Raw genomic sequence first — 23,022 nt, forward strand, 5'->3', positions numbered from 1 at the left:
GAGTATTAAAGAGGGCACGTTCTGCATGGAGCACTGGGTGTTATGCACAAACAATGAATCATGGAACACTCCATCAAAAACTAATGATGTAATGTATGGTGATTAACATATCAATAAAAATTTTTTTAAAAAACTACATGAAAGGTTCTCAGTATGATCATTAGACACTGTTATTTTAATTATTAGTCCAGTATATAAAATATGCTGAAATGTGTAAAGATAATATATATATACATATATATTTTAATTTAATTTCAAGTTAGTTAATATACAGTGCAGCACTGGTTTCAGGAGCAGAATGCAGTGATTCATCACCCACATACAATACTCAGTGCTCATCCTAACCAGTGCCCTCTTTAATGCCCATCACCCATTTCGTCCACCCCTCCACCACCCACCCCCCCTCCAGCAACTCTCATTTTGTTCTCTATATTTAAGAGTCTCTTATGGTTTGCTTCCCTCTCTGTTTTTATCTTATTTTTTTGTTTTATTTCTTATTAAAGATAATGTATAGAGATAAATGTTTTTGACATCTCAGAAATAAGACATACCTTCTTGAAGTACATTTATAGCACATTTTCCAGGGGATGAACCCATTTTCAAAATCTACAGTCTACTAAATTCAAATAGACATGAGAGTTTAAAAGCCAATGTCTACAGTTTCATAGCTATAACAAAGTTATTTTATTTATTATAAAAAATATTCTTCATCATTTTTTATTTTTTTAAGATTTTATTTATTTATTTGACAGAGAAAGACACAGCGAGAGAGGGAACACAAGCAGGGGGAGTGGGAGAGGGAGAAGCAGGCTTTCCCGCTGAGCAGGGAGCCCCATGCAGGGCTCAATTCCAGGACCCTGGGATCACAGCTTGAGCGGAAGGCAGACGCTTAACGACTGAGCCACCCAGGCGCCCCTTCATCATTTTTTTTTAGAAAATGCTATTCTTCTTGTCTTTTAATTATACCAACTAGATATTTTCAGCTCACTCCTGGATTATTACCACTGCTCAAAAATATTTTTTCTAAAAAAAAAAAACAAAACTTTTTTGTAATGAATTTGGAATGTTTTGGAGGTCTTGATCTGCATAAGAAAGGAAGCTCCTTTGTGCACCATTTTTATCAAGAAGACTCATAGCAAAATCACTAAATTCCATTAACTTCCCTTCAAATTGTACAAGAATATAGATGTTTGGAACTGATAGATAGTAAGAGCTTGTGTTAGCTCCCTATTTTCACTTCCTTTACCATTTTTTAAAGGATTTTATTTATTTATTTGTCACAGAGACAGAGAGAGAAAGAGAGCGCACACACAAGCTGGGGGAGCAATAAGCAGAGGGGGAAGTAGACTCCCCACTGTGCAAGGAGCCCGAAGCGGGACCCGATCCCAGGACCCCGGGATCATGACCTGAGCTGAAGGCAGTCGCTTAACCGACTGAGCCACCCAGGCATCCCTCACTTCCTTCACCATCAAACTTAAGTTTAATGAATTACAAAGTGATTCTATAGTTATACCTTTTTTATTTTCTTTGCAAATATGCCAACAACAAAATGGTTTCAAGGCAATAAATTAAGAAGGGAGAAGCAGCTGGTCTGAATAACCCACACAAAGGAGAAAAAGTACTTAGGGATCACTAGCAGCATTCATTCTACTGCTTAGTCCTTACACATCCTAACCAATCAATTCAACGAAAACACACCTGTGGTCAAAACGATACAATGGAATGAGAGATTCAATTTAGGAAACAGAAGCTACTGCATATGGGAATTGCCAGTTCTCAAAGAGGGCTCCATGTCCGGACATTGTATCTGTATAGTGATGAATTATAACTTCCATCGAGTTTGTGAATTCAACACTCCCCCCAGGGAGAAGCTTTTGATTTCCAAGTCAAAAAAGAGGCCTCTTCTCAGATTTCTAGTGATTCAAGGACATGTATCTATATATAGAATTATAGTGAAAACTGTAATTTTCTATAAAACAGACTTGCAAATAGTTAACAGTAACACAATCTCTTTCCTTACGTAGTCCTCGGAAGTACCAGTCTGTGGTACCACTGAGTATCTGGGAGCATATATCAGGGCCTCCCAATGACAAGGTCAGGGCACACCTGTCTGTGGTGGAGTTACGAACACACAAAAAAGCTCTGTGCTGGGGCGCCTGGGTGGCTCAGTTGGTTAGGCGACTGCCTTCGGCTCGGGTCATGATCCCGGAGTCCGGGGATCGAGTCCCACATCGGGCTCCCTGCTCGGCGGGGAGTCTGCTTCTCCCTCTAACCCTACCCCCTCTTGCGCTCTCTCTTTCACTCTCTCTCTCTAATAAATAAATTTTAAAAAAGAAAGCTCTGTGCTGTTTCATAAAATCGACTCTTGTGCAAGCTCACCCTGAAGGCTATTTTCACTTGAGCCTGTTGATTCTAAAGACTTTTTTTTTTTTTTTTTTTGGGCTTCCTGATGTGAATTTTCTTTTATCCTTTCACCACACAGCAAGACAAAGCCTTGGAAAGACAGCCTTTAGATAGAGTTACACAATTTTCGCAAATGGAAACACCGATGCCAAAGAACTGGAACTGTTTAGTGCAGAGGCTGAGGAGAAAACGCCATGCTGAACAAAAGAGCGTAAGCAGCATTCAAAGGTTAGGCTGCAGCGACGCGCTGCACGTGACGGTGGTCCACTCACTTGGCACCCAGAGGAAAAACACTCCCCTCTCTGCCAAAGGAAGCCGGGTGGTCACAGTCTAGCTCCTTTCCCACCAGCCAAATTATTTTATTCTTTTAGACTCTTGTCCTTTTTGATGTGAGTGTATTGTGACCTTTATTTTTTTTCCTAATTTGGAGTGACTATGAAGTGACTATGGTGGGTAGGGCTATGTCTTCCATAGGGAAAGCTGTTTACTAAGAGAAAGGGAATAACTTGTGATTGTCTTACCTCTTTCTTAACTTGACCAGGAAAAGAAATGAGAGCCATATATTTAAAATAAATTAGAAAATAAACAAAAATTGGATGGGGCTCATGGATCTTCCGGAATCCCACAAGAGGTGTTTTTCTCTGGTTCTTTTTCCTTCCTTCTTGAGATTTTCTGTCCGGGGAATTCAGTGGAAGCGAAAAATAGGCACAGAAAGCTATGATACTTTTTCTCCTCTTTCTCTTCATGAAGGTGATGAGTCCATGAATTAGAGTTGGTGAAATCCCCAGATCTGCCTTAGGAAATCCTGCTTGCTTCTTCTGATTTATGCCCAATGCCTCAACCTTCCTTGTACCATTTTAGTTGTGTTTCTGCTCTGGAAACTCTAAGAATATTTGTTATAAGCAAATATTTTTGCTAACTGAGGAATCTGGCAAAGAACAGAGAAAGGAGAGGTTGTGTTGATACTGTGGGTAAGTAAGATCAATGCGGACTCACTGGACCAAATAGAAGTTTTCATTACTTATTTTTCTAATGACTTACAAGGCAGAATATGTCCAGCTGTGGGGGTCAGAGAACAGTTCACACCCTAGTCTCCAAGGTCCTGTATCTCAACATTCATGCTCCTGACACAAGATCCATTTATTTCAAACTGAAATTGTGTCTCCAGTGATGTGGACGTGTCCACAGGATCACAGTAGTGAGGAGGTCATTTATATGTGTACAATTGGGAGAAAGGTTATTTCCTCATAGGAGTTATTGAGTTAACTTATTCAATACTCTTACTGTAGTATATGTTCTTGAATTACACACTTATATTCGAATAAAGATTCCTATATTCACACATTCTAAATAATATCCTGGTTCTAATGAACACTCTCAAAATACTCAGAAGAAAGAAAGAGAGTGAATCTGACTAGTTTTAAGTTGGATCACTGGGATTGTCTAGAGGGGTGTGTGTGTGTGTATGCATACCCTCATAAACTTACTGACACACACAATTAGGCAAAGGAGACAAATCATGCACATATAAGACTTCGGACCTTGATTTCTGTCAGCAGAGATGCCTGGAATATTGCAATAAATCAACAAGTTCCTTACCAAAACTTACCTTTACCCATCAGAAACAGAAGCAAAATATTCCTTTTTTTTTTGGTATTGGTTTTTAAGGGAGAGCTCTGGTAATGAGACTAGACAGGAATTCTTGGAAGGGTCATAATACAGAGCAAACAAACACAAGACACACTAACAAATGTATTATCAAGGAACAGAATGGATGGCAGAACCTGCCCTTCCTGTTTCAAACATCAGTATTTTCTTTAGGTCTCTACAGCTGGAACTAGAACATTTTCACTTTTGGGTTGGTCCGCCGCCTTTCACATGGGGGTTAAAGTAATGAGCTGTGAGTCAAACTGAACCAAGCCATACTGAATCTGGCCACTCTTCCTCTCTAATTTCTCCTGACCTCCCCTTTCTTGGCAGTCTGAAGGCTCTAATATCTTGTCTTTTGGCTACGAGAGCAGAACATATGGTTTGCTTGAAGATTCTTGTTAAACACTTGTCCATTAACCTGACAGTAGGAAGTGCTAAAGAGCAGTAACAGGAGTCAAGTCAGACATTCACCTCAAGTCCAAAGCAAACACACTTGCTCCCTAAAAAAACCTGCTTGATGTCCAGGTTAAGAAAAATCAAATAACAAATGTAACCACTGACATTGTCTCTTATGATTGGGGGACATTCTTTCACTAAGCTACTGCATGATTAATTCTGTTTTTCAGATATGATTGGGGTTTTTTTTCTTCCTTAGAGAAAACAAATTTAAACAAACAAATAGAAGCTTAAAACAAGGAATTAGGGTCTGGATAGGATCTAGGAATAATGTCTTAGTTTTGTTATAAATCCCAAGCAACACTTCATCCGCCTTTATGCTATCTATAGGTAATTCAGGAGACATTTTGCCCTGCCCCCACAGCTACCTGGAAGAAATTTCTTATCAACAGCCAATGCTTCTATCTAAAATTTGCAAAATATAATTGTGTTATGTCACTGAATAATTTCTACATTATAACCAATATAGTGGAAGAGAATCTCTGTAAACCAGTGGGAAATCATGACAAGTAAAGCTCACAGAATCCATATCCACCTGTATCCATCCATCAACAACTCAGCATATAACTTGGGCTCCTTCATTTCCATCTCATCAAATTCCTTTTACTATCTGCCTTCTTTGGTCTGTTGAGTTTTGAAAGCCTGAATATACTAGGGATGTTTAATTAGTAGATGTGATATCCTTATAATAGTACAGATAAACTTCCTTTTCCTTTTGACAAATGGATAGATAATTATTTTATTTTTTATTTTATGTTTTTAAAGATTTTATTTATTTATTTGATGGAGAGAGAGTGAGGAGGGGTGAGGAGGGGAGGCAGAGGGACAAGGAGAAACAGATTCCTCGCTGAGCAGAGAGCTTGATGCAGGGCTCCATCCCAGGACCCCAAGATCATGACCTGAGCTGAAGGTAGGTGCTTAACCGACTGAGCCACCCAGGCTCCCTGATAGATAATTGTTTTTTTAAAAAAGATTACAGACAACTCATCATTACTACCAAAGTAGCTTATTTATAGTGCAGATTATGTAGACAGGTCTGCAAACTACATTTCCTTCCTTCCTGGAACTTGTGTCCCATCCGTCTCCTGGTTCATACTCCAGCTTGTTGGCTTATGAACCACTTACCACAGCAGGTGCTGTTTCCATTCACTTATTTATTCATCCATTCATTCAAAAGACATTTGTTGAGTGCACCTGCGAATCAGTGAACTAGGGGACTTACATTATTATTTTTCATCCTAACAACCCCATGAAGTACATATTCTTATTCCTATTTTACAGATGAGGAACAGACTCAAATTAATTAACTTGCTAGATCAAGTCTGTATGATGCCAAAGCATCTTCCTTTATAAGGGACAGAAGAAGGCAACAGATGATTAATTGGCATTTTTTTATGTTTTGTGCTAACGTGATCCTCCACTGGCTTAAAACATAGAAAGTCACCAGCTCTTCCAGGCCTGTCCTGCTCAGTGAAGGAAACGAGTACATCTGTTCACTTGTCAAATTTGCTCTTTTGAAAAAAAATTAAGTTATACAAACATTTGCCATTCCATTAACTTACATAATCTAGAGACTAATGAACACAAAATGAATTTTTGCTTTTTGGGGTATTTGTCTTGTCATTAGCTAAAACATTATGACAAATTTCACCTGTAACATAAACAAACCTGAGCTATTTTAACGTCCGGAAAAAGTGAAGTTAGTGTGAATCTCGGTGCAAGACTAATTTTTACAACTGTCTCCCTCTTTGCATCAGCCTTTGCATCAGTTTAGTTTCCATTTTGAAATCATGAAATGAACGTACCGTTCTGACCTCCAGCCATCTGTTGGCTGCTGAGAGAAATAAGTAGGCAATGTTGTTTGTGTCCGTCAGCTCCAGCATACGTTGCTTAAATCTGGTTTCATGCCTGGAGAGAACAAAAATATTATCATGCTAGCCACACAACAGGAAAAATAATAAGAAACAGTCACACTTACTACTACACTATTTACTCAACACAGTGACAAACGGATGGGATGGAATGACTAGTAAATGGACTCCTACTTCAAAATAAAGGCCAGCTGCTACTGCTTTGCTGCACGCTTATTGGAGAGGGTGTGGTCCGGGGTTTCTTCCTTTCTCAGACCCCTGCTATGAAAAGGAAGCTTTCTGATGACAAATTCCTATTAAGGATCGCTTCATAAATTTCCACATAATTTTGCAGCCACAAAAACAAGGCATGGCCTATGTTGCAAGGGCCTTACAAAAACCAGAGTAAGTTGTACAGAAATGCAATATGCTCTACCTACATTTTATTGCACTTTTTACTTTTCCAAATAAACAGTTAGAGGTGGGTGGGAGGTGCTGGATGAGGACCAGGGAAGACAGGAAATGATGCATGTGTTACAGGCAAATATATACTTTTAAATGTCTCCTTCTGCCGGTGTTTCTGGGAACCAAAGAAGGAAATTGAGTGGAAAGAAGTAGAGGATGGGGGTCCTTGGAGGCGGCAGATGTTCTTGTTAGATGAGAAATCTTATGCTCAAGGTTCTAAAATATTTATAAGGATGGTCACTGCACGAAAGGAACCCTCAGTCTATGGTACTTACAGGATTTTATGACAAATACAGTTTAGATATCGATCCCTGGCTAAATTAAGTTCATTCTTGGAAATCAACATCATCAGACCCATTGCCCATTCTGGGTAATCCATGTTATAAATGAAACTTCTAATAAGAATCTTATCCATCTGAACATGTGAGCTACTTTCTTACAGAACTTATGCTCCATGGTGATAAATCTTTCTAAATAACAAAAATAGTCTCTTTTCGTTTTTCAGTTATTTTCCCTGAATAGCAGAAACAACGGAAAGCTGGATAATATAATCAAAATAACTGGTTGGAAGGTTGGAAGAAATGCCAAATCAGAATGTGGTCTATTCACTCTCCGTGGCTGTGCCTGTTCTTATATGGACCACTTGTCTGTGCGTTACATTCCTAAGGAATAACCAAGTTTCATTTGACAGCCCAGCAGTGATTCCTGTTTGATAAAAGACTGCCCCAAGTGTCACCAAATCTTCAAATCAATTTGCAAAACCTTATATTAAACCATCACTATGTCAAATGCACGAAGAAGTCCTGGGTGGGGCGTTCACTTGGCCCACGAAGCCATCCATACAGGCCAATATAAAGCAGATACTTGGTATCTGTCCAATCTATCTGATCATTCCAATACACCAAACCAGATAAATCAGATAACTGCGTCAGACAACATCTGATCTACAATAATCAAAGGATTTGGCAATCGGAGCCAAATAATTACCTCACTTTGAATTATGAGTTTGCAGACTTGACCTAAATGCCATGTACAGGAGGACCTACACTGAAGAGCAACACACTCGAGTGGGGCTGAGCAGTCCCGGGAACATGGCTACCTTGTCCTGGGATGTCCCCTTTAGAGATGAAGAGAGTGAATAAGGAAAAGGGAGGATGGCCCACAGGATTAGAGGATTTTCTGTAATAGTGGATATGAACTGTAATAAGATAATATCCACGTAAGGAACCACCTTTCTGTATTTGCAGTGTTAGGGAGATTTTCGGCCATTCATTCAGAAACATTTAGCAAGCACCAACTCTACACGAGACTATATATATATGTATATATACACGTATATATACATATATATATATATATATATATACAATACGTAACCTCTGCCCTTGAGGAGCCCAGTCTTTAGGGAAGGAGGTAAACATGGTGTTAACAAGCAAGGACCGTGAAACACAGAAGCTGGTTTTAATGGCCCTGTGCACAAAATGCTACTTGAATATAAAGGAAGGGGGTGATTTGCACACGGAATGAGGTGGAGGATGGGGAGAGAAGGAGGATTAAGCAAAGTTTCACCGAGGACGGGGAGGATGATCCGAGTGAGGTTTTAAAGGATGAGCTGAATTCTTCAGGTGAACAAGGGAGGACAAAGCACTGGAAGCAGTAGGAACAACATGAGCAAAGGCACAGAAATGAGAAAACTCATCACGTTCAGGGGCTCAGGACAAGGTTCTCTCCCTAGAGGACAGTGGTAATGGGGAGATCGGAGGTGGGGCCCATTGGACAAAAGCCACTGGACCACATTTGGGATAAACATCAAACACTTTATTCTGACAAAGTGCTTGGTCTGGGACGCTTCTTACTCTTCATTTAGTTTTGGGATATTGTTTCAGATGCACTCTTAAAGAGTTTGTAAATGGAATTGGCAATGGTCTGAAGCAGCAGCGAGAGGGGAGGGGTGGAAATGCAGTGAACATTCTTTCTGTGTGTTTCTATTTGGCAAGAAACCTTCTGTTTTCCTAATGGAAACTTTGACACACTCAGTCTGTATCTTTTCATCCACATCCAGCTCATCTTCTGAACATTCTTAGACCTTTATTCTATTGGACCAAAAAAAAAAAAAAATAGGAAAGGTCACTGAAATCTCAGTCTAATTTAACTGTGATACTTTCGTGGTAAACTACTTGAGGGAGTTCACTGCCACATGTGAGTACACCATGAACCCTGAATGCCGGGGAGGAAAAGCAGCCTAATCAGTAAATACTAACTTTCCAAAAGAGCTGAAGACTCTGGGGACTCTGGGTAGCCTGAAAGAAAGGAAGAAATGGATGGAAAGAACATGTTTGATTCTTGACCAAAAGCACCAAACGTAAAGACTCTAGAATTTTATTCATGACAGCAGGACTGTCCCACATTTTAAAACTTCCTTTGGTTTAAAAATGCTGATATTTATGGTACTTAATATTTACTCTAGAAATGAATGTTGGAAGATGTAAATCTGAATGAATATGACACAGATACTTTTCCATAAAAAGTTGGGTTGTCTTTTGTTTCTTCCAATCATAATTCAAGCCTTGAAGGTTTAACACATAGTATTTTGTTCTTCTTACAACTACCTAGACTTTTCCTCATGTAAAATTAGGAATAGTCATGCCAAATTCTGTCCATGTGTCTAGTGAAGAAGGTAAAAGAAAAGCCTAAACCTTGACTTGTGGTCAAGTTCCTCTGTCATTCTAAGTTGTTATTTCCTTCAAGACGATTTACCTGATTCTAGTCCTCATCACTCTTAGAAAATAACCTCACCTTGTTCAGGGAGAAAACAGACAGAGGCTGTTATATGTTGAACTCATTAACGTCCTACTGTTCCATCGACCAGCTTGCCTGAATCCAGTCACTTCTTGCCCCCCACCTGTCATGTTATCCTATCTATTTTCTTTGTGGTATTTATCTGGGATGGAAGTGGAAGACCATGTCTTTGTAATCTTTAAATATCCACATCAAGAGTAGTACCTATCATATGTTCAATACTCAAATAGATTAACTTGAAAGGACTTATTTGGTGAAAAATGTAATATTTAATATGATAGACTTAGGAGTACCACTGGTCATTGCTGGCTTCTATCAGGATACAAATTTGGTCTTAATATTATCATTCAATATCAATAAGTAGCTTTGCCATCTCCAATAAGAGGCACTCTGATGGGAAAACACATCATTGCAGAAAGTGTGAATCTTCATGATGAAGTTTATGTAGATTTATGTAGAAATTCTGTGATACATATTGTGGGTGGTTATATCTCTATATTCTACTTTTTGATTCAAGTTTATATATATAATAATATAAATATTTCTTAGGTTAGAAAAAGCTCTAATTGAAATCACTACATATTTGCATTTAGGGTTCCAAGAAGACATACTTTACGATGTCAATTTTCAAGATTAAATGAAATATTCATTGGTGCCACCTTCTCTTCTGAGTTTACCTGAACAGGGAAAATAGGGGCCAGATAATTTTCTGAGTGTTAAGCAAATGCTCTTGATCAAAAGCTTGGGTTCTTACTGTTAACCAGTAATAACTGAAGAAAACTGATTAAATCCTAAAATAACTTGATATAGTAGTTTTTATTTTATTTTATTTTTAGTAGTGTTTCTTTTATTATTATTATTAATATACTTATTTTAATTTGTTTATTGGGTGCTTCTTTGCTAATCACCATGGTTAGTGCTTCCCATGCATTTGTCAATTAGTCCAATGACCTTAAGAAGCAAAGTTGATTTCTCCATTTCACAGATAAGGAAACTGAGGCTAGGGAATTGACAAGCCTGGTCTATATTACACAGCTAGTATCTTCCCAATATGGTGTTTCATTCTTTCTTTATTCTTGTTAAAATTTCAGAGGATTAGACTAACTCCGAACATTTATTGCCATATTTTTCTCTCTTCTAGTTTAGAACACTGCCATGCCCACACAGTGGGCATCCAAAGAATGGTAGCAATTATCAGTTATTTGCAGATAGATTTGTTGATGATGTAATTGCTTAATCAGCAAAATGAAAATATGTGTGCTTACCTAAATGCCCGAATGGTGGTGAGTCCTTCAGCTGTTTCTGAGAAGTGGCAAAGCAGAGGGAGCTGGGTACTATCATCAAGTTCCTGGAGATCCCTAGAACAGAGAGAAGTACAAAATTAACTTCATATGCCTTCAGGTTCAGAGGCTACTGTGTTCATCCTAAATTAGGGTTTTTACTTGTCATTGCAACTAATTTCTTCTAGAACCCAGTTAACAAAAACCTCAAAGAGTTTATAATCTAAAGAGGAAGAGAAAGATGAGTACATAATGAATTTTGGTCCAGGCCAAATATACACTGTATTGTAAAAAAAACTACTTGCTTTGTATAACAAGTATAGTAAACTGCTATGGGGACACAAAGGGATGGATATTTAACTCATACCTAGGAGATGGATAATATTTTTTTTTTTGAGTAGGTGGAATTTAGGCTAAATGTTAAGCTTTGAGGAGGGCTTCAATAAAACAGACAAGAAGAAGTGCATTCCAGCTATGAGAACAAGAGCAAACACCGCAGACTAAAGAACCTGGCAGGTTCAGTCTGGCTGGTGCTAAGAATCCTTTGTGAGTGCCGAAGTGGGGAATGGCTGTATAAAGGAGAGATGGGACTAGGTGGTGGAGGGTCCTGGGTGGCTTGGACAAAATCACTGAAGACTAGAAATAAAATGATCAGGCTATGCTTAAGCAACATGACTTGGGAGGCTATAAAGGATGAAAAAGAGTAAGTGAGTTAAGATAGTCTACATCAGAGATTTTTTTAAAGCTCTGAATTACTGGGATGCTAGTGAGATTTAAAACAAGGGAAGGATTGTGAGATAGTCTTCCAAAAGTAGGCTTCTAAACTGCAACAATCAATGAATTGTAGCAGGGTGAGTAAGAGAGAAGAGTCAAATATGGCTTTGCTGTTTCTAGCTTAGCAGTCTTGACAAATGACCATATTATTTACCAGGATGGGGGCCATAGAATAAAGGAATTTGAAGAAAAAGACAATGAGTTTGCCCTTGGCCACAATGAGTTTGAATCCTTGCCTCCATGCTTCATGGAACTTTTTTTCATAGGTCCTCCAAGAAACTACATATATACGATATCCAGTGAATGTTTGGTGGACAAACCCCTGAATCATCCTTTTGATAAAGATGCACACTACTGATGAAAACGTTTCCTTAAACCACATAAGCCTGCATTTCTATAAGATAGGCTAAGAGTTATACCATATGTTTCAAAACATCCCTCTTTTTTCTTTTCAGTCTTTTTTTTCTGCCATTTTTTTAGGTTTTTGGGGTTGAGGATTTAGAGTTGCAGCATCAACATTCACCTTCCAGAGTCAACTGAATTATACTGTTACATAATCTTCAACAATTAACTTGGGCCATTCTGGGTGGCCTGTGTAGTGCCACAAACAAATGCAAATCTCTTTTGAGTTCCTACAATGGGTTTGTCCACTTTAGAAACTACAGATGAGGAGACAGAAAGAAAGAGGGAAGGGAAAGAAAGAGGGGGGGAGGAAAATGAATATGAAGGAATGTGAGTAGTTTGCTACTTTAAACATAAAATTAAGTGGCTATTTGTCAATTTGACACAAGTATCAGGTGGTCACTACATTTGAGGTTTGTAATGAAGGGAAAAAATTAGGAAGGAGAAGCCTTTGTTTATAGGACTATACTTTGTGAAACCAAAAAGGTGAGTGTATAGCTTGACCTTGTATTCTTATAAGTAGGAAACACTTCCTTACATAGCTAACCACACATTAGGTCTTTGATTTCAGAGATTCCAAATTCAATGGCCTTTCCTGTCTCCCACTTTCATTCCTTTGGGTGTTTACAAAACGTCTGTTAAGTTGCCTGAGCTTTTCAATATGAGTGAGTCCTGCAGAGCCTCAGCATCTAGAAAGGTTTTTGTTCTTTTTTAAAGATTATTTATTTATTTACTTGACACAGAGAGAGAGCACAAACAGGCAGAGCTGCAGGCAGAAGGAAAAGGAGAAGCAGACTCCCTGCTGAGCAGGGAGCCCTATGCGGAGCTCGATCCCAGGACCCTGGGATTATGACCTGAGCCGAAGGCAGATGCTTAACCGACTGAGCCACCCAGGTGCCCCTAGAAAGGTTTTTTTGTCTGTGAAATTTAATGTCATGTGGTCATATTTGCTCACTTTCAAAAAATTTCAAATAAGAATGGTTGATAATCCATTATCAGTGTTAATTCTTCAAAAGTGGTGCCTGGGTGGCGCAGTCGGTTAAGCATCTGACGCTTGGTTTCAGCTCAGGTCCTGATCTCAGGGTCCCAAGATCGAGCCTCATATGTGGCTCTGCACTGAGCGCAGAGTTGGCTTGAGATTCTCTCTCCCTCTGCCCCTTCCACTCATTCTCTCTCTAAAATAAATAAATAAATCTCTTCTAAAAAGGATCATCTTCGTATTTTAGTCACTACCAATGCTAATAACAGATTGTTCTTTCTTATAATGAACAAAATTCACAATTCCTATTATTTATTTATTTATTTGATTATTTGCAATTCCAATTTATAACAGACTAGGAATATTTGCCTGGTCTTTGCACTCAATTTGTATTGCAAAGGGGCAAAAATAGGCCCAAATTGGTACATGACTGAAGTAAGACATGACTGTAATATTTAATGGTAACAAGACAAGGATAGATTTAGAAACAACAGAAATGAATTAACTGAACGTCTTGCCCCTCCAGCAAGCAGCATTAGCAATAGTACCAGAAGAAATGAAAGAGTGAACTCATGACTAACTTCTTCCTTTTGGTCTGAGTTTGCTACAAGAAAAATGGATGAGGTTGGGAATGAAAAAACATTCTAGATTTAGTACAGATCTCTAACATTTGAAGGACCTTAAATCATAGCTGAAATGGAGAAACAACCACATTTTTTTAAATTAAAAAATGTTATATGATATATTGAGAGGATCCCAACTACAGTCTTGGCTTTTCTTATTACCTTCCCCAATTTTTCATCATCTTCCTTGCACTCAAGTCCTATTAATAGTATTCTCATTTTACTGAATAAACTCAGTATTTACCTTCTTATTCTAGCACTTAATCCACATACAAGGATTACCTTATCTATGTTTTATTTTCCCCAGAGATTAAGTTTCTTGAGAATAGGTTCTTGTCAGGTGGATCTCTTCAGCTGCCACATGGCTTACACAATTATTTTCAACACAGAATGCTTACTGAGTGTTTGTTGCAATAAGATGATTATTGCCATGATATAAAATTCACTGTAATATATATAGAAAGCCTTCAAAGCTAAACTGGAAATTTTAAAACAACTGTACTACATTTCATTTAACTACAGTACATCTAGCAAATGATAAATCTTACGTTAATAAAAGAATGTAAGATTCATGGCTTCCTTTATTTATATTTGGCTGGGTACTCAAGTACGTGTTAAATGATCCAATCTGGAAAGTTCCAATCTCTTGGAGTTACAGCTCTTCTATCAGACATTTCAAGATTATCTACTTTATTGTCATCATTCTGGCTTAAATTTTTAACCTTTTTAAATTCTCCTAGATTTTTACAGAAGGCATTTTAGCATTTTACAATATTTTATCTTTTCTCCCCATTTGTGGAATAGAACAATATGAAGTCACTTACCCTTTGGAACTGTGTTTGGTTTTACAAGTTTTCTGTCAATGTCATGTTCAGAAAAAGGACAACAGAATGAAAAATTTGGCATAGTTTGTGGACTCAAAACTCAACATGTTAATCCACATGTTAATCTATGTCCAGGGCTTAAACAACCAATTACAGAAACAATTATAATAGATCTCCAAATGAAATATAATACAGGTTTTATCATGTTAAAAATAGGTTGCATTTCCAAATTCCGTACGTAATCTTGAAAAACACTACAGCAAATCTGAATCACAGCAAATCAAATATATAGGCTTTTGAAAATGAATAAAACTTTGTTTTACTTACTTAGAAGCCACTCGAAAGTATTTCTGGATAAAATAAAAGGCGACCCCGAGAGGCACAAGAGCAACCAGGAACACAGGGGTGGCATAAGAAATCATGCCAATGGCGGACAGGCAGAGCAGTGTTGAGCGAGTTAGAGATTCCAAAGTTGGAGGGATGTGCTATTAAGAAGGTAGTTTGAAAGGAAAATATTTTAGCTCAAAGAAAATATTCATTACAATGGAATAAAATATTCACTTTATATTAATGTTAAGTTATATAATTAGTTACAAAAGTAGTATATGAACATTTTCATTGTAAGCAAGTCTTCACTCCTTCAACTTCATTCACTTCCCTTAGTTCAGTGTTTTTACCCATCTATCTACCTATCTACTTATCATTGGTCAGTCTGTCGGTCTGTTTATCTTGGGGATTTTATGGAAATGGTACTATACTATAAATCTTATTTGTCCATGTGTTCTTGATTTATTTTACTTAACAAGATAGACTATAAACCTTCCCATGTTGGGGCGCCTGAGTGGCTCAGTTGGTTAAGCGACTGCCTTCGGCTCAGGTCATGATCCTGGAGTCCCGGGATCGAGTCCCGCATCGGGCTCCCTGCTCAGCAGGGAGTCTGCTTCTCCCTCTCCCGCTCCCCCTTCTTGTGCTCTTTCTCTCTCTCAAATAAATAAATAAAATCTTTAAAAAAAATAAAAAAAATAAATAAAAAATAAATAAACCTTCCCATGTTACCATATACAAATCTCTCTCTCTTTTTAATGGATATTATTAAAAACACAGCATATTATTAAAAACATAGTTAGCTATTCCTCTTCTGTAAGACATTTACATTAATTTTCTGTATCTTGCTTGCTCATATTTTTGACTGGATTATTTATCTTCCTTGTTGATTTTTAGATGCTCTTTACAGATTATGGATGTTTTCCTCTTGCTTTACATATGTTGCCAGATTTTCTCCCAGTTAATCTATTACATTTTAAATTTGTCTTTGATGCTTTTAGCTCAAAAGAAGTTTAAGATTTTATATAGTCATTTCCTTTGGCTTTTTTCTTTATTCAGAGTTTTGTGTCTTACTTAATTCCCACCCCAAAATTCTAAAACTACTCTCCCACATTTTATTTTATAGTTTTATGTTTTTATATGGCTATCTTTATTCCATATGTATTTGCTTTGTATTTTATGGATAGCTAATTGTCCCAACATCCTTTATTGAAAAAAATAATCCTTTTTTTAACTGATTCCACATACCACACTTATCCTGTGTTAAATCCCTCCATATGCTGGTGTTTCTGAGTTCTCCATTTTTTTCTTTTGATCTGCTTGTTTTCTGTGATCACCAGAGTATTTTATTTTTATAATGGTTTCTGGATATCTGATAGGGGAATTCTCTATATATACAGGATTTTTGGATTTCTAGGATTGTTGGATCTCTTTTCTTCTTTTAGGTTTCTCTCTATTTTTGTTTTTGTTATTATTATGAATAGAATTTATTTTTCACTTAATTTTTTAATTGGTGTAGAGAAAGTTATTGAATTTTATATCATATACCTTATGCAGATACTCTTCTGAACTTTCTAGCTGGTTTTTATTGTACTAATTTTCTTGGACTCTCTAGGTGGCAATCATATCATCTTCCAAATAAGGACGGTTTTGTCTCTTCTTTTTCCATATGTATTCCTTATGAAGTGTTTTAGATGCAGTGTGACTAACCACCAAAGAAAACATCAAATTTTTCAGTATACTTTTTAGTCAGCTGCATGCATCAAGCATTCTTTTCCTAAACTGAGGGTAATTTAGGTATTCTGAAGGTAACTCCGAAAAGTCAGAAAAGACAGGTGCTGGATTTGATGGATTCTTTTGTCCATTATCTTAAGGGGTCTGTTCTTGGAGTGATCCAATTTTAGAGTTTGAGGACTTTAATTGTAGGACAAACTTCTAGAAGGGCAGAGGGATCTAAAACTAAACTGGGCATCCTTGGAATATTCTCTAAAATATCACACCATCTGAAACTTTTCTTATTAAAGAGCCAGTCTAGTTGAAGTAAAGGACATCTAAGACAGCTTGGCATTCCATCCTTTGCTTCTGGGAGACACTCTGCATCAATACTAAACTTTTAAGAATTTTGCTGTGAATGGAGAGACAACATTGATCAAAATGATTCCTTTTTATAATAAAAAAATTAAATGTTAGTTTATTCTTTACCATTTCCCTTTATTTCATGCTCATTCTCTAAGTATCCTCTTCTACATGCACAAATTATTTCAAATTAAGGTTTTCCTTTAAGTTTTTACTCTATAAATCTGTTATGAATATAATATTGATAAGTGTGCCTATAGGCTTTAAGTTTTAGACATCCTCTATTGTTAACAGGAATCATGTTTTATCTTAAATGTTATCTAGTTTATACTGAAAAAATTGTTTCTGAACTTGGAAGTATCTCAGGCACTCACCTGATCAATGATATTTGTATCAGCTGAGAAGCGATTGAGAATCAGTCCCAGGGGGGTGGTATCAAAGAATCTAGGAAATAAACAGATTGGAATGTATGATAATAGTAAACTGTCTGGAACCTGAGCACTGCTAATGGACATCTTAGAGTCGGGAAAATGAGAAGGTTCCTGTTTATTTGCTAAAAGACCAAATACACTCTCTAAAATTTCACATTTCACTTAAATTTAAAGATGTATGTTTTTATGATTTTGTGTAGGGGAATAAGAAATGATTACATTTTTACCTTATTGGTCCAAGAATTATCTTATTGAGGAGGTTGTGGTGAAGGTTTTTGGCAGCTGTGAGACCCATCCATTCTACAGTGAGAGATGTAACAAGGCAGAGAAAAATACCTGCTCCACAAAGTATGCTAAATCCAGCCACATAGTAGGTCTAAAAAGCAACCGACACCAAAAAACCCACATATGACATTATCAGTTTTTTCTTACTAGAACACAAAATATCAAAGTCAGACAATATTTTCAACTTCATTATCTTGTATCAATTTAGACAGTTGAAGGAGTGCAGTTTTTGGAGACTAAAGACAGTACCCCCACCATGTCCCTCCTTGTTTCCTTCACTCTCTTCCAAGGTTTGCCTAAAGGCAGATGAAGCATTAAAGTCTGTTTTCAGGTTTGAAATATTCTTGGCTTTCTACACTGTAGAGCTCATCCTTCCTATCCCCAATCTCAGATTAACCAGCTAATACATTGGCATCAGTAGTTAAAATCAATACCATTAAAACAATAACACAAAAGTCCCGTGTATATGTTACACACACACACACACATCATGTGCATATACCTCTCTTGAATGCAAATCCAAACATTATCTTTAAATGTTTCTTATGATAAGCTTTAAAACACAAAAATGATCCTAATAGATTCCATTTTGACATGCCATTCCATTTCAGGTCCTATTTTAATTAACTTACTGAATCATTACAAAAGTCCTATGACATTTGGGCTATTAATATCAAACTAAACAAAAGAGTATCATGTTAATCTCAACATTTTTTCCTTGATGATTTAAAAACAGAATTCACTATACCTGATCAGCTTTTCCAGAATTGCTTATACTGTACTCCGAAGTCCATGTGGCTAGCCAGTAGTCTATGGCCACAATGACTGAATGTTTCAAAAGCTTAGAGAAAATCATCAGGAAGAGCAAGAAGAATCCTCCAGAAGTAAGGTACCGCCAGCAGGTTTTCCATGGCATTTTAGTCCTGAGCCTCATTACAGTGGACATATTATCATCCTCATCTTCCTCCTCTTCTTCCTCTGCATGTAAAATATTAGTTTAAGCTTTCCTCATCAACAAGTAGATAAAATTCATATTATCTCACAAAAAAGCATATAAAAATCTCCCTCAGATTTATAGAAATACAAGTGTTAGTCTTAGAAATTTTAAATGCTTTTAGCCGGGAAAAACCTCATTTAAAAAATTGGTGAAAAATGAATGAATGAATGAATGAATGAGCAAAACAATAAGCAACATCTATGTCTGGATGAGATAATTTGCCAATTTATTACACATCAAATTGGCAGGAAGTATAGACTAGAAGTTTACAAAGTTATCAAAAGAACTGTGTTGCCAATAAAACCACAGGTCTGGCCTTTAGACACTTACAATTTTTTGAACTCTAAATTTTTGTATTTGTAAAACTTCACCAGAAGGAAACAGACTCTGAAGTTTGTGGATTGCCCAAGAAGGCATAATCTATGCTCTCTATGGTCCATTTTAGATGTGGTCATGGAGGAGCATGAGCAAGAAGAAACCTTCCAGACAGCAAAAGCAGAGGACAGAGGACAAGAGTCAGGGAGTTTCTCTCAGATGTTTAAACCATCTGGAAACTCCAAGATGGTTATCCTAAGAACATACTCTATAATGAAGATGGAATTTCAGCATTTCCTCACCGGCAAAATTTGATTATTTGTGTGGTCTGGTGAATGTTGTGCATTTCCCATCCTTTCCTTTTCCAAAGACCATTTTCATTGCAGTTATCCTGTTACATACTCCACTACTCTATATTGAGTAGGTTGTGGGTAGCAAAGATAGATAACTTTGGTTTACAGGTTATCAGACCACAGAGATCTAAATATGGACACTATGGGAAGAATGAGCATCACCAACGATCCTAGTATTTCGAACTGGATGCAGCAAATGAACAGGTCTCAGATAATATGTCCTTTGGTAAGTGTGGGGTCAATGTGTGAGGACAGGATTAGAAATCTGCATGGTGAAAGTGCTAGACACTTGCAGACTATTAGCTGTCTCCCCAACATCCATTCTCTGTTTCCATATTAATTGAAATTTCAACTGGCCTATGGCTGCCCAGCTAAATACAAGATTTCATCCTTTTCCCAGTACCTAATCTGTCCATGTATTGAAGTAGCCAATGGCAAGGAGTTAGGAACAATATGTGCAACTACTTCCCTTCTTCCCTTCCTGGTGGCTAGAAACAGACATAATGACCAGGACCAGGACCAGGAATAACAACCTAGTGGGAAATACATAGCATATCGTGCTCTTTAATATGCATTACATCATTTTAGTCTGTAAGAAAATAGTACTACCTTATTTTATGCCCGAGAGAATGGATTAACACAACAAGCCCAGGGTAGAGTATCCAGCCATATACAAACCACTGGAACACTGGAGAGAGTAACTGGACATGACTCCACTTTTAGAGTGCATGAGAAATAACTGGTTTTAAATTCTAGAAACTGATGTCTGTTTATAGCACCAGATATTTTTAAATCTAAGGAATTGAAGTGCAAAATCTATTCATTCATTTGTTCATTCATTCCCTCTCTCAATGAGTATTTATTGAAATACTGAATACTTATCTGAAATATAAAGGTAGCATATTTTGGTATTCTTTGCCTTGAAATTACAATTTTCTCTCTTTCTTAATTGGCTTGTAGAAATGCAGTCTTAAGCAAAAACTGTATAAGAAACATGAAGTATAGTGCATTTACCCTATGGACTTAAATGAGATTTATCTTACAAACTTCTTGGCAACAAATGTCAAGGCAATGTAATTATTTCATCTTATTCCTCTATTTTCCAGGAAATCTTTTTTTCTCTACTGTACCTTATTAGATCCAGAAAACTGAAGCATAACAAATGGCTTTCGTGGAATTCTCTTATTCTTTGTTGCTGTATTGTCATGAAAATTCCCTGAGGACTTACTGAATGATTCAAGTATAAATATTTCAAAACAGTATTTTCTTCATATTCCCCATTTATTGCTTATTTCTGAAGGACTGACATTTTATTAATAACTTGATTTGGTCATTCTACTAGACTTTCCAATTTATATGAACAAGGGTCTAGAGTTATTTACGAAACAGGGCCTTTTCCTCTCAGCCCTCTCTCTCGCACAGCACAAATACACTAAGACACACTTAGAAACCGCTCACGATGCCTGTTGATGGATTACATACACCTTTTCTTTGCTCCTATTCTTTTCATTTTCAGTATTACATATTTGGCTTAGCTCTTTTCTCCCTGCAAAGTGGCTTTTTATTCTTCACAGACATACTTGTGCATCAGTAGCCAAGATAAAGCAGTCACGTCCCACTTGAATGTTTCAGATATAAGAAAAAGATCTACCTTCATCTTCATCCTCCATTTGGGCTTTGGCCTCTCTCGAATACATGGCTCTTCGGAGGGTTTTCCTCTCCAAAGTTGTTTGGTCAGCTTCCATATCCTACAGTAAACACCATGATATCATTATTCAGGAGCTCACAGCCCTAGGAAGGTTTTAACTTACCCATCAGTGACTCACACATATCAATCGTTAGTTATCTATACCAGTCTTGAGCTCTCTGCTCTCTCTAGAGATCAACAACTCCTGTTGTAGGAGTAATTGTGAGGCAACGTCTGAGGTTTGTAAGGCTTCAGAGCTCCGAAGTGTTGGGCAGTAAGAAGCCAGGGCAAGTAGCAACAACACAATGGCGCCAACCCCAGGAGCAGGGACACCTCCTCCAGTCTTAAAACATAATTCTACCACTGCTACTTATTTTATCTTGACATCACTTTCAGATACTCCTTGTAATTCTCTAACTAAAGATTTAACCATGTTAATAAATAATTTCCTTCAACAATGCATGCAGTTCTAGACTGGGTAGAGCTCCATCACTCATCCCCTCTTATTATAAATTACTAAATCAGAGTGAGTTTCCTTAGCATCTCACTAGGGTAGCTGCATAAAAGAAATGGACTTCAATAGGCAGTGAAGGAAGGTAGGTAATTTTGAAGCAAATGAAAAATGAGGGTACTTAGGTGCCTAGCAGCTTAAGAGAAAGCCCTAAGAGGGGGAAATATGCAGAAGGAGAAGGGAAACGTGCCCCAAACAAACTGTGAACTTGTCAGGGTTGTGCGCTCAAGACAGGGAGCGGGATTTCATTTTCTCCATTCCTCTGCTTCCAATACCCTAGTTCCCTTGGCTTCAGAACTGGAGTGGTAGTATCAGTTCTGACACATTGTGGGTTAAATCCGCTGCTGCAGGACAGTTTGGGAAACTAACCATAGCCTTGTTTCTATGGGGAAATGCATTCTGAGTTCCAAACAACTGACCCACAAACTTTTGGAATCCATGGTAAATTGAGGGCTTTCTGTATATGCTCTCTCTCTCTCTCTCTCTCTCACACACACACACACACACACACACACATATCACTGTTTGACTGTTATATCAATAAACAAATAAACCCTTAGTGATCAGTCTCTAGGTAGTGATCGTGTTGTTGTTTCGTTTTGGCCTTATACAACATGTGTGATTTAGGAGATTTGCTAGAAGGCTCTATTGCTTCCAGATTCTTGGTTTAAAAAGAATGAAAACTAAAGTATCTCTTGAATAGCATTTTTTTCAGAGACAATTTCATATCAGCTTTTAATTTTGTCTAATGATATGAAAACTAAAGCTCGTATGTAAAATTAAATACAAAATTAAAGCTGACTCGATCCTTTGCATTTAGGGTAATAAATGAAATGACCCTGCACATTGGAAAACAGCAGATTTGGTTCTTGTTCAACTCTCCCTGCTATGTGAGCAAAAGATGGAACATCTCAGATACTTAAAAAAATCTTTATTCATTTTTCTTACAAGTAAATGCTCATATTAAGCTCATCACAGGTTAAATATTTTAAATTACATGGATATTTGGCTTAAGTAAATGTGAATTTTGTTTCATTTATCTAATAAGTATTTCTTGAGTGCCTGTTACAGATTGGATCAAGGTGAGGGTTGGGGCAGGAGATATCAAATGATGTTAGTTTATTTTGCTTAAAAACATCAGGAAGATAAAGGTGTCACCCAAGCTAGAATTTTTAATAATATTTAAATCAGTTCAAAGTGTTATCTCCTCTTTCTTCTTGTAGTTTTCATTGCTATCCTTGCAACATATTCTTTTGTTGACACCTAGTCCTCAAACTGACAGTTGTGTCTAAAGCCCAGTGACAGGATGTTTTGTTTCACCAGCCTTCTCTGCTTACTTGATCTAGTCTGGCTCTAGGTCAGCCTTTCTCAACCTTGGCACTATTGACATTTTGGTCAGATAACTCTTTGTTGTGGGGGCTGCACTGTAGGATGTTTAGCAGCATTGCTGTCTTCTACCCATGAGAGGCTAGTAGCACCTGCCCCCCAGCTGTGACAACCAAAAATGTTTCTAAATGTGGCCAAATGTCCCCTAGAAA

The 23,022-nt window shown here is 37.3% G+C and overlaps 1 protein-coding gene across 8 annotated transcripts in view; it reads right to left on the bottom strand.

The window, feature by feature from the left end:
- The window catches only part of ABCC9 (ATP binding cassette subfamily C member 9), a 137,585-nt gene that overhangs the window by 23,297 nt on the left and 91,266 nt on the right, over positions 1-23,022 (bottom strand). For all 8 annotated transcript variants that reach the window (XM_081821328.1, XM_081821325.1, XM_081821329.1 and 5 more), the window contains 7 exons: positions 20,938-21,034; positions 18,370-18,599; positions 17,564-17,712; positions 17,280-17,349; positions 14,833-14,990; positions 10,889-10,981; positions 6,315-6,417 (listed from right to left, as the gene is read on the bottom strand). In XM_081821328.1, coding sequence (XP_081677454.1) covers positions 6,315-6,417; positions 10,889-10,981; positions 14,833-14,990; positions 17,280-17,349; positions 17,564-17,712; positions 18,370-18,599; positions 20,938-21,034 — 900 coding nt within the window. The remainder of the gene's footprint in view (positions 1-6,314; positions 6,418-10,888; positions 10,982-14,832; positions 14,991-17,279; positions 17,350-17,563; positions 17,713-18,369; positions 18,600-20,937; positions 21,035-23,022) is intronic.

This window comes from Leptonychotes weddellii, chromosome 5 (genome assembly GCF_054177405.1).
Source record: "Leptonychotes weddellii isolate Sample4059 chromosome 5, ASM5417740v2, whole genome shotgun sequence".
Lineage (NCBI taxonomy): Eukaryota > Metazoa > Chordata > Mammalia > Carnivora > Phocidae > Leptonychotes > Leptonychotes weddellii.